The sequence below is a fragment of the Megachile rotundata genome, chromosome 12, assembly GCF_050947335.1.
Source record: "Megachile rotundata isolate GNS110a chromosome 12, iyMegRotu1, whole genome shotgun sequence".
NCBI lineage: Eukaryota > Metazoa > Arthropoda > Insecta > Hymenoptera > Megachilidae > Megachile > Megachile rotundata.
Window position 1 is genome coordinate 6,815,954 of NC_134994.1, and position 12,736 is coordinate 6,828,689.

Genomic DNA, 12,736 nt, shown 5'->3' on the forward strand with positions numbered 1-12,736 from the left:
CCAATTCTGCGCAGTTTACTCGGACCTATCTATCATCGCCGAATACCTCGAGCAGGAAAACAACCGGATCATCAGTTTAAAAGATCTGAAGGTGCGGTCGTGACATGACGCAACCGATGACATCGCGTTTGCGAATACACGTGAGTCATGCACTGGCAAACTTGGGGTCAATATTCCCAGGTTTAACGCTAACCACGGACGGAAAAGTGACCGGTGCGATAGGCCTTATCGCTCCGAAACGAACCAAAAACGCAGTTTCTCGACATGTACATTGTTGCGCAACACAGGATCCGTGCGACAGCTGTAGCTCTATCGATTTTCCTCATACGTCTTCCGGTCTGCCCGCCGGGATCTGGGAGATACGTTATAATTAATGCAACTTTATTCACGGGGAATAAAAAGGGTCACAAGACACCCGGGTATCCTTTGTGCGTTACTCGAGCGCATAATGGACAAGCACCGAAACGGGATCAACTCGAGGCCAAGAAGGGAAGGTTCTTAGAAACCGGCACAATGATGTGCAGATGTTTCGATAGATGCAGGATAGGACGTGTTCGTTGACAGGCAGATGCAGACTGCGTGTCTGTTACATGCTAATTACGCTTACGATGGACTTTCTGCAGTTTCTGGAACAAGGCGGACCGATACGCTCAGATTATGCAGCTTACGCTTGTAAATATAGCGATGCGGTTGATGCAACCGCGAGGTCAAGGGATAAATTTAGAAGCTCGAATGCAGTAGGTAGCGATGCATATCTTCGAACGACTGGACGCGTTCTGACATTTATAGCGTTCGTCCACCTTGTCTGGCTAAATTGTTATCTTATCAAGCACCGTCACGTGCAGTGACATGTTTCGAATGCCTTTTTCAACGATCGAATGTAGAGTTATCGCGATAAAAGGCAAATTGAATCGGAATGAACACGTGCCTGTTATCGTTCAATATGAGAGACATAGAAAATAACAAATTAAATCCTGGCTAGGACATTTTCCTAGAAAATGTACGTGGAACGCTCTCGTCTTTCGGGAACGTTCTACAGTCGGATGCAGCAGGTAATCAATAGTTGCAGCGGTCGAGTTTTATACTATGTATATGGGTGCTTCCATTATATAGTAAACAGAAAGCTTTCCATTTTTATGTGACGTGCGTTTGATCACGTACTCCGCTGTTTACGAATGTGGAAAAGCTGTATGAAGCCTCATGTCGCAGTAAATTTTATTGTAAATTACATTTACCTTGTCTATATGTACAGTCTGCATTGTACATTGTTTACCAACTCCTCTAAGAATAATGGGTATTTCTATTTTAATTAAACTATCGAAAACACATATCCATACAAGGCTTGGAATGCGACTAATGTTCTGCTGCGGTTGCAGGTAGCTTGAGAACCGTTCTCCTGTTTTATATTTCATTTTATTTAGTCAACACGCTGCGGTTAAGGTTCCTGTATCCCTTACGGCCAAATACCGTCGCAAATCAGATTAATTGTTACAAAATATTTTCGTTAAATAACTCTTAAGCACTGGCAAGATTTTAGGATACGAATCGTGAGTCACTGTTATCAATTATGAATCGATACTTAACAATTCTGTCTATCTGTTTCGTGACATCGTGCAATTCGTGCGACGTAGATTGGTATTTGTTCGATGAAGTTTGATATTTTTTCACGACATTCAAAGTTTCGAGCAATTATTTGTATCGTGGGACAACCCATTAGGTACGAATAATGATAGGCTTAAGTCCTGCGTGTGTTACGCAATAAAACGAAACTCTGGCATAAACTTTTACTGGATTCGTAACTTTGTTATGTGGAAAAACAATGTTACAAATTCAATAATTACAAAACAGCTACAAATTCTACTTTCAAATTTTTAATATGGTTAACGGTGAAATTATATTTTAAATAATTCCTTGATAATAAACAAGGGTGTTCATCTTAATTTATTAAACAATCAAGCATTATCCACCATCCACAATGTTTTAATACAACAATGAGTTTAATATAGATTTTCGTTATTAAACATACATTATCAACCCTAAGTTAGACATACTTTATCAACTCTAATAAGAAGAATGTTAACTGCATAATGTCTAATAATTGTAATGTTTGCATTCACTAAAGTAACACTCTTACGATTTACAAAGACTGGAATGTATTGTTACAATTTACTGCGTATCAAATTGCCAGAAATTTCCCAGGCAATTTGGTTTCAAAGGGTAGTACGCAGGTGTAGAGGAGCTTAAAATTCTAGAAGCGTCTACGAACCGCCCTATTATCGATTCAGACTGTAATCAAGCCGTTCCTGCGGAATATCATCTGCGCAGCATTCTCACGACGGTATAAATGTTCTGTTGTTACGTGACTATGTTTAAAGGTATCAGTTTTCTGCTGATAAATTTGTTAATTGAAAGAATCAGACCTGCCGTCGACACTGCTCGCATAACAATTTTCGTTACATAAACTTGCCAATGTATTCAGATATAATTATCTCCATTATGGATACTTATATTGTAGGATATTCATGTATATGACGGTAGAACGATCTTTTGTTTACTATTGTAATCTTGAAAATTGTGTACATAAAATTTGTAATTGTCTTGGATGTAAATCAAGGTCTTTAAGTTCAAGCAACGTCAACTAACAAGATAAGTGTCAATGTTAATAAAATCCTATCAGTTAACAGTTAATATTTTAAACAATGACATAAACTGAATAATAGATAAAAATGTATATTCTCACAAATTAATGATACAAATTATACAGAATTTGCATGAGTTATAGTCTGTTCATTAAATAGCCCTAAAAGTATCTACTACAATTAAATAAAAACAAAGTAACGCAAGAATAAAAGTTAAATAAATTGAAGGGTATTTTAAAATAAGACGTAGAATGCACGAGATGAACGTAGAGAAATGAAATGCGCGCCATTTTGTGGAGTACAGCACCATCTAGCGGTGGCGTCTTCAACCGAAGCATCATGGAAGACGATTATTGGCGGATGATAAAGATGATCATACCTTAAACTTTAAACGCTAATCACGCGGCGTTGTCGTCATTTTCCGGAATCAATTCGAGTGCCTCGCATTTGGTATGATTTTCTTTGGAATGAATGCCGTCACATTCCTGTGTCGCAATCGCTTTCAATTCTATGAACTCGAGACGTTTGCGCTCCACGTCCTCTTTTTCCGCAAAAAGTAATTGATAGGTGTACGTTCCGAGGAAAGCGCCTGCAGTCGGTCCGAACCAGTAAATCTAAAGAAATTGCCATGGAAAAAATGTGATTATCGTCGCGATGCAATCTAATCTACGTAATAGAAAGCAAATATTTGTACACCTCTCTTCTTGAACGTATGAAGAAACAACAGTGAACCGATAACGGTCGACACGGAAACTCAAAAAAGGCCTCGTGTCTCTTATCGACATTATTTACAGATTAAAGGAAGGAATCATGGTATGATATTACGTCGCTGGGATTTATTGAATCTCGGAAGGGACATGATTTACAATTATGTTACTCACCCATTGGTTTGTCCAGTTGCCGTTCCAGAATGCAGGGCCGAAGGTACGCGCAGGGTTCATGCTGCAACCGGTATAAGGACTCTGAAAATAAATATTTTTACGATATGCTTAATTTACATATTCTTACGTATGTTTTATTTATAGATTTGAATGTTTAATTTTAGCTTAGATCAGCTTAGATCAGCTTGATGATTAGCTTATTAGCAATTTCTAAATTTCCCAATTTCTCAAATTCCCGATTTTCCATTTTCCCAATTTTCCAAATTCCCAATTTCCCAAATTCCTAATTTCTCAAATCCCCAATTTCCCAATTTCCCAATTTCCCGAATTTCCAATTTCTCAAATTCCCAATTTCCCAAATCCCCAAATTTAGAATTTCCCAATTTCCAAAATTCCCAATTTCCCAAATCCCCAATTTCGTAATTTCCCAATTCCCCAATTTTCCAAATTCCCAAATTCCCAAATTCCCAAATTCCCGAATTCCCGAATTCCCAATTTCCCAATTTCCAAATTTCCAAATTTCCAAATTTCCTAATTTCCCAAATCCCCAATTTCCCAATTTCCCGAATTCCCAATTTCCCAATTTCCCGAATTTCCAATTTCTCAAATTCCCAATTTCCCAAATCCCCAAATTTAGAATTTCCCAATTTCCAAAATTCCCAATTTCCTAAATCCCCAATTTCTCAAATTCCCAATTTCCTAAATTCCCAATTTCCCAATTCCCAAATTCCCAAATTCCCAATTTCTCAAATTCCCAAATTCCCAAATTCCCAATTTCCCAATTTCCCAATTTCCCAAATTCCCAATTTCCCAATTTCCCAAATTCCCAATTTCCCAATTTCCCAATTTCCCAATTTCCCAATTTCCCAATTTCCCAATTTCCCAAATTCCCAAATTGCTCATTTCCCCATTTCCCCATTTCCCAAATTCCCAAATTCTCAAATTCTCAGCTTAGATCAGCTTAATATCTGCACAAGACTAAATAAAAACGACTCAGATTACTTACCGCAGCCAGTGAAATTCCCACAACAGAGAAACCGAACCTAATCGCCGTAGAATCCGTCGTATGCGCACACCTCGGATCCCAAGTAGCACAAGCTGCACAAAGTATGAAGGATGTGCAAAGGGTTTCTATCAGTATAGCCGTGACGGTGCTAATCCCTGGATGAACAACCGTCACACAAAGACCTGCAGTCGAATTCGATGATCCGTCGTTGAACAACTCTGGTGGAGTTATCATCTGTACACGAATTGCATAATAAATGGATGATCATGTTTAAAGACAGTATTATTGTCGTACCATTAACACTCCGTATCCTATAGTGGCTCCTATGAATTGAGCTATTACGTAAGCAATGGCTGTAGGGATGGTTTTGAGGCCGACGATCACTGCTCCGATCGTCACTGCTGGGTTCATGTGGGCTCCGCTTACGTGACCTAACATCTGTAATAGAAATTTTTTGATTAAATATAGTGAGATTTGTTTGGTTATGGAAATGGTTATCTTTTGGTTATGGAAATTTATACTTGTATGGAGTTAGAGATATGAGTTTGATTGAGGTTATGAAGGTATGGATGAGGGTATCTTGAGGTCTGCTGATGTAGGAATTCTGGGGTTTAGGGATGTGGACATGTGGAGGACTAGGTATACAGGTATGTAGGAAGGTCTAGGTCTAGGCACATGGAAATCTGAAAGTATAGAGATCTGGGATATATGGGGATTTGGAATATAGGAGTTTGATTTGTAGAGAGCTAAAGTATTGAAATTTGGGATGTACAAGTTTGGGATATAGAGATGGAGCTAGATATTGGTTATAAAAATTTGGGATGCAGAGATGGAATATAGAAATTTTAGACAAAGCTATTTGGAGTGGAGAAATCTAAGATATAGAGATCTAAATATACATGTGAGTATAAGGATTTAATCGAAATGTAGAGGTCTTGTTATCCAAAGATCTAGAAATCTATGTACCTAGTCTGGACATCTGAATATCTAGGGATCGAAGGATTAAGATACTAGGATTTGAATTTGACTTTAATTCTCCATTTTCCTGGCAAATACCTTTTCAACTGAGCTACTAATACCCTCGACAACTATTCTTCCCATAACCATTAACATATCGTGCCCAAAAGCCATAAGTCTACACCCTTAAATGTAGATCTACCTTTCTTCACTCTGCAAGTAAATTAACAAAGTGAAATTACCAAATTACCAAATTATCAAATTGTTAAATTCCCAAATTACCAAATTACCAAATTACCAAATTACCAAATTACCAAATTACCAAATTACTAAATTACCAAATTACCAAATTACTAAATTACTAAATTACCAAATTACTAAATTCCTAAATTACCAAATTACCAAATTACCAAATTACCAAATTACTAAATTACCAAATTACCAAATTACCAAATTACCAAATTACCAAATTACCAAATTACCAAATTACTAAATTACTAAATTACCAAATTACTAAATTCCTAAATTCCCAAATTACCAAATTACCAAATTACCAAATTACCAAATTACTAAATTCCTAAATTACCAAATTACCAAATTACCAAATTACCAAATTACCAAATTACCAAATTACCAAATTACTAAATTCCTAAATTACCAAATTACCAAATTACCAAATTACCAAATTACTAAATTACCAAATTACCAAATTATGAAATTGTTAAATTCCCAAATTCCTAAATTACCAAATTACTAAATTACCAAATTACTAAATTACCAAATTACCAAATTATGAAATTGTTAAATTCCCAAATTCCTAAATTACCAAATTACTAAATTACCAAATTACTAAATTACCAAATTACTAAATTCCCAAATTACCAAATTACCAAATTACCAAATTACTAAATTCCTAAATTACCAAATTACCAAATTACCAAATTACCAAATTACCAAATTACCAAATTGCCAAATTACCAAATTACTAAATTACCAAATTACCAAATTATGAAATTGTTAAATTCCCAAATTCCTAAATTACCAAATTACTAAATTACCAAATTACTAAATTACCAAATTACTAAATTCCCAAATTACCAAATTACCAAATTACCAAATTACTAAATTCCTAAATTACCAAATTACCAAATTACCAAATTACCAAATTACCAAATTACCAAATTACCAAATTGCCAAATTACCAAATTACTAAATTACCAAATTACCAAATTATGAAATTGTTAAATTCCCAAATTCCTAAATTACCAAATTACTAAATTACCAAATTACTAAATTACCAAATTACTAAATTCCCAAATTACCAAATTACCATATTACTAAATTCCCAAATTCCCAAATTCCCAAATTACCAAATTACCAAATTACCAAATTACCAAATTACCAAATTACTAAATTCCCAAATTCCCAAATTCACAAATTCACAAATTACTAAATCACCAAATTCCCAAATTACTTTTCTAAATACAATCTAAAGTCACTTGGCTAACCCAAAGCAAATCTCAAAAAGTATTTGGATAAAATTTGTGTGAAAGTGATATACGAATAAAATTATATATACTTACCATAATCAGAAGGTTGACGGTCATACCGAACGCCATGGAGGACTGCAATGGCGGCGGAGGCGCTGCTCCCATAGTTCCAATGGACCCCATGCATCCAATAAATATAAGTATTCCAGTGCCCACTATTTCGGCAATAAACATTGTGGTTGTGCCCTTTTGCATGGTCCACAACGTACCTAGAAATCACCACAAGGTTCAAAGATACGTTAGAGCCTCATATTTCAGTAATTCAGATGAGAGACCGAATTTAAGTAACTCACTTTGAGAATCCATACTTCGTGTATCAGGCTCCATGGTAGACGCACAACAAACCTTTCATCGAAAGCAACGGCTACCGTTACGGTACTGTTTGCCGTAATCAGCACTCGAATTACTTTGACAATTTTAATCGATAGTTATCGTTCTTCGCAATATTAGTTAAAAAGAAGCTGCCTTATCGATGAGTGTAACGATACGTTGCATTCTTCGACGAATTAGTGTGTTCGGCCGATTGTGCTCGCTCAAGAGGAGATACATGTTTCTGACATTAAAATATCATCAAGGCCGATAGCGTTTATTGGAACACTGATTCATATCGTAGCACTAGTCGAAATCAACGAAAAATTGTATAGTATTTCTTCTTAGAATGTTTTGTCGCTCTCTTTGCGACTGGACGTGTGAAACCCGTAGAAGTATGTTTGTGCAAACATGGTGGAGGATGGGACAACAAATTTGCGAAATTTATATATAATTAATTATTCATTTTTTTGTGCTTTTGTATTTGATAATTTTTGAACTTCTAAATACAGATTTCTGGATTTTTTAATTTTTAGATTTTCAAGTTTTAAAATTTTCGACTCAAATCCATAAATTCCTATATTCCCATATTATCAAATTTCCAAATTCCCAAATGTCCAATTTCCCAATTTCCTAATTTCCCAATTTCCCAATTTCTCAAACTCCCAATTTCCCAATTTCCTAATTTCTCAATTTTCCAATTTCTCAATTTTCCAATTTCCCAATTTCCCAATTTCCCATTTTCCCAATTTCTTAATTTCCCAATTTCCCAATTTCCCAACTTCTCAATTTCTCAATTTCCCAATTTCTCAGTTTCTCAATTTTACAATTTCCCACTTTCGCAATTTCTCAATTTCTCAATTTCTCAATTTCCCAACTTCTCAAACTCCCAATTTCCCAGTTTCTCAATTTTCCAATTTCCCACTTTCCCAATTTCCCAGTTTCTCAATTTTCCAATTTCCCACTTTCCCAATTTTCACAATTTCCCACTTTCGCACTTTCCAAATTTCCCAATTTCCCACTTTCTCACTTTCCCAATTTCTCAAACTCCCAATTTCCCAATTTTTCAAACTTCCAATTTCCCAATATTCCAGCTTACTAATTTCCCAATTTCTCAAACTTCCAATTTCCCAATTTCCCACTTGCCCAACTTTCCAATTTCCCAATTTGACAAATTCTTATATTCTAAAATTTGGTAAATTTTTATATTCTCAAATCCACAAATTCCCACAGTCCCATATTTCTATATTTCCAAATGTCCAAATTCCCAAATTTCCATATTCCTAAATTCCCAAATTTCCATATTCCTAAATTCCCAAATTCTCAAATTCTCAAATTCTCAAATTCTCAAATCCACAAAATCGTATATTTCCATATTACAAAAATTCCCAAATAACCAAACATTGTTTCTCACATCACCCTCACAAAATGTCGCCCAGTACTACAATCCTCTACCCCCTTCTCCACACATCACATTCCCCACCGAGAATTCACAAGACATCTTCTTACACTTCAAAAAATTTCCATAACTTTTCCCATCTATTACATTCATTACTAAAAATGCATCTACAAACCCTTCACTCTACCCCACACGATCAACCACAAATAGCCACATAAAACACAACATTTGCTACCTAAAACAGGAAGCAAAACATTGAAACTTCATTGCGAACATAATAATACAAAATCACAAAAATGATAATATAAACGTTCGACGACTCTCTGTATCGTGATTTAGTCATGCAAAATCATCTACTGGAATTACCATAGATTTGTGCAATTTCCTATCGATAACTCCATTAGAACGCTTTCTAATGTTTTAAGATTGCTACAAATTGCTTATGGAAAATTGGTCTCCACGCAAGCGCTATAAGCCTTGTCCTCCTCGATGATTCACTATTCTCTTCAGTTGTTCAAAGAATCTCCACCACACCGGAAGCATTATATCAAACACTATAGAAGCATTATATCAGCTATGGTTTATCGAAATGCCAGTTACAAATTGGACACCGAATACACCATACGTTTCCCCAAAGCATTATTAACGCCCATCGGTATCTGGCCGCTGTACCAAGACGACACTGCTTTGCGTAAAACCAGAAGGCAGGTTCAGATAGCGCTCATTTTCTGCTCCATGTGTTTTCTGCTGATACCCCACGCGATTTACACGTACCACGACTGCGAGGACCTGAAGAGGTACATGAAGGTGATAGCCGCGCAAGTGTTCAGTCTTTTGGGCATCGTCAAATTTTGGACGATAATTATCAACAAGAATGAGATCAGCTTTTGTCTGACGGAGTTGGAGCTGCAGTACAGGGACGTGGAGTGCGAGGAGGATCGAAAGCTGATCAGAGAAAGCGCGAAAATCGGTCGATTTTTTGCGATATTGTATCTGGGACTTTCGTACGGAGGTGCATTGCCTTATCACCTGATTTTGCCTCTGTTATCGGAGAAGGTTGTGAAGTCTGACAACACCACTCAAATTCCTTTACCTTATTTGAGTAACTATGTGTTCTTCGTTATTGAGGATTCGCCGTTCTACGAGATGACGTTCGCCTTTCAAATGTTCATCAGCATTATCATTTTGTCCACAAATTGTGGAATCTACATATTAATCGCTGGTATTACCATGCACTGTTCTGGCTTATTCGAAGTGATCAACCGGAAGATCGACTTATTTATGAAAGAGACCAACGGAAAATTGCGTGATCGTCTTCGGTTCATCATCCAACGTCATGTACAGGCGACCGAGTAAGATAACCTGATGAAAAATACAAGTATTTTACAATACTAAACGACTTGTTCGATGACACTCGAACAAGTGTTCCTTGCGTGTTCCCCGATGTTTTATGTGTAAATTCATCGATCGTACTTAACGATATAAATTAATTGTAGATACGCTGCGATGATCGAGAAAACATTCAACGTCGTATTTTTATCGGAAATGCTTGGAAATACCGTGATTATATGTTTCCTGGAATATGGAGTGCTTGTGGTATATCAAATGTTTAGTCTGGCAATAATCAGTTGATTAACAAATTGATTTTTGCTGATGTTTTTAGGAATGGGAGGATCACAAGACACTTAGCACGATGACGTATTTCATATTGATGACGTCGATTCTTTCGAACGTGTTTATTATATCGTTTATTGGGGATCGTTTGAAACAAGTGGTAATATTCTCTTAGCAAACCCCTATGTTATATATAAGAGATTTTTTTGTTATATTGCCACCGATGTGGTGAAGATATAGGGATTTGAAATTGCAATTGAAAATTGATGATATATTTGCGATAGAATATGACTGTAGCATGTAATGGTAATGTATATAGGTATGTGGTATGTGTATACTACTGATGGCGATATAACGCATCGTGGTACCACTCAAGGTGGCACAATGCATCGTCATATAACGCGTGGATAGTTCGACACGTGAATAATACAACGAGTGGATAATTTGACGCGTGGGTAATTCGATGCGTGATAATTCAACACATGGATAATTCGACGCGCGGTAATTCGATTCGTAGTAAAATTCGACGCGTGGTAATTCAATCCATGGTAATTCAGTTCGTAGATAATTCGACGCGTGGTAATTCGACTTGTGGGTAATTCGATATACGGGTAATTGGACGCGTGGTAATTCAATGCGTGGTAATTCGACCCGCGGGTAATTCGATCCGTGGGTAATTCGACGCGTGGTAATTCGGTCCGTGGCAATTCGACGCGTAGGTAACTCGATTCGTGGGTAATTCGACGCGTGGTAAATCGATCCGTGGGTAATTCGACGCGTGGTAATTCGATCCTTGGGTACTTCGACGCGTGGGTAATTCGACGCCTGGTAATCCGACGCGTGTGGAATTCGACGCGTGGTAATTCGATCCGTGGGTAATTCGTCGCGTGGTAATTCGATGCGTAGGTAATTCAACGCGTAGTAATTCGATGCATGGGTAATTCGACGCGTGGTAATTCGATGCATGGGTAATTCGACGCGTGGTAATTCGATGCATGGATAATTCGACGCGTGGTAATTCGAAGCATGGGTAATTCGACGCATGGTAATTCGACGCGTGGGAAATTCGACGCGTGGTAATTCGATGCGTAGGTAATTCAACGCGTGGTAATTCGATACATAGATAATTGGACGCGTAGTAAGTCGATGCATGGGTAATTCGACGCGTGGTAATTCGATCCGTGGGTAATAATTCGACGCATGGTAATTCGATGCGTAGATAATTCGACGCGTAGTAATTCGATGCATGGATAATTCGACGCGTGGTAATTCGACGCGTGGGTAATTCGACACGTGGGTAATTCGACGCATGGTAATTCGATCCGTGGGTAATTCGACGCGTGGTGATTCGACGCGTAGGTAATTGGAAGCGTGGCAATTCAATGCGTGGTAACTCGATCCGTGGTAATTCGATCAGTGGTAATTCAATGCGTGGTAATTCGATGCGTCGGAAATTTAACGCGTAGAAATTTGATATCTACTGATTCGAAGCATAGAAATTCACCACGCGGCAATATAACACGTCGAAAATTAGCGCGTGACAATATAACACGTTCTCACTCTATATTTCACCAGTCAAAGCGTACAAATACAACGAATGATTGTATGCCACCTAACTATGCAACACACAAAAAACCACCACGTATGAAAGTCCCCATAAAAGTGGCAATATAACAAGAGTCCACCATAATCAACTAAATAACCCTCACAAAAATTACTTTAATTGAAATCATTATTTCTCCCGTCCCAATAAAGAGTACAAGAGTGGGAAAAACAGCATATTTTTTACCGTGGTTCGAACTCCCGATAGACGTAGTGAAAGATGTAAGAATGGTGATCCTTCGAACCAGTCGTCCATCAAGTCTATCCGCAGGGAAACTCTTTGATCTTTCGCTTCAAGGATTTTGCGATGTGAGTTCTCGAAATTTCTGTAAAAGAAATATTTTAATATAAATTTGAATATGTCGCAGGTTTTCAAAACCTCTGCAGCGTATCTGAACTTCCTGCGAACGATGACAGCATGAAAAATCATCAACGAGTCATCAGGGAAGTTTATGACTCTAACTTTACAATCACAGATACACAATTTTCCCTTGCGTATATCTTCTACTGAATATTGCAGATAACTATTAAGCGAAGTAAACTCCGAATGATCAAAAATAACAGAGCTATCGAACGATACTGACAATACTCACTAACATTTTTTACAGACACATTGTTCCATCATTTTCTACAAATATTCCGAACGTATTATATAACGTTAAAATGCATCTTCATGTTGTAAGCGATATAGTCATTGTGAGCATATTTTAATAAAGAGTTTTGTTGCACAAGACAAGAAGCAACCAAAGAAAATTATCTATCCAGTAAACGGTGTAGCA

At 37.0% G+C, this 12,736-nt stretch overlaps 2 protein-coding genes across 2 annotated transcripts; one reads left to right on the forward strand and one right to left on the reverse strand.

The window, feature by feature from the left end:
- Positions 1 to 3,037: 3,037 nt before the first annotated feature.
- Positions 3,038 to 8,254, reverse strand: LOC100884020 (aquaporin AQPAe.a). Its single transcript, XM_003700860.3, has 6 exons — positions 7,327 to 8,254; positions 7,067 to 7,242; positions 4,821 to 4,964; positions 4,527 to 4,760; positions 3,521 to 3,601; positions 3,038 to 3,253 (listed from the first exon to the last, which is right to left on the reverse strand). The coding sequence occupies exons 1-6, from the start codon at positions 7,358 to 7,360 to the stop codon at positions 3,038 to 3,040; spliced, it is 885 nt and encodes a 294-aa protein (XP_003700908.2). The 5' UTR covers positions 7,361 to 8,254.
- Positions 8,196 to 12,447, forward strand: LOC100874614 (odorant receptor 13a). The gene is made up of 5 exons (XM_003700861.3): positions 8,196 to 10,093; positions 10,238 to 10,337; positions 10,405 to 10,515; positions 12,111 to 12,266; positions 12,326 to 12,447. Exons 1-5 carry the CDS (start codon positions 9,231 to 9,233, stop codon positions 12,377 to 12,379), a joined length of 1,284 nt encoding a protein of 427 aa, XP_003700909.3. The 5' UTR covers positions 8,196 to 9,230; the 3' UTR covers positions 12,380 to 12,447.
- Positions 12,448 to 12,736: the final 289 nt, after the last annotated feature.

Bases quoted from the DNA above. Each gene is read 5' to 3' on its own strand.
- LOC100884020 (XM_003700860.3), bottom strand. From the start codon at position 7,360: ATGGAGCCTGATACACGAAGTATGGATTCTCAAA. The intron at 7,243-7,326 runs GTGAGTTACTTA...GGTGATTTCTAG, and splicing joins ACGAAGTATGGATTCTCAAA to GTACGTTGTGGACCATGCAA. The intron at 4,965-7,066 runs GTAAGTATATAT...TTTCTATTACAG, and splicing joins CCGTCAACCTTCTGATTATG to ATGTTAGGTCACGTAAGCGG.
- LOC100874614 (XM_003700861.3), top strand. From the start codon at position 9,231: ATGATTCACTATTCTCTTCAGTTGTTCAAAGAATCTCCACCACACCGG. The intron at 10,094-10,237 runs GTAAGATAACCT...AATTAATTGTAG, and splicing joins CGTCATGTACAGGCGACCGA to ATACGCTGCGATGATCGAGA. The intron at 10,516-12,110 runs GTAATATTCTCT...GTCCCAATAAAG, and splicing joins GGGATCGTTTGAAACAAGTG to AGTACAAGAGTGGGAAAAAC.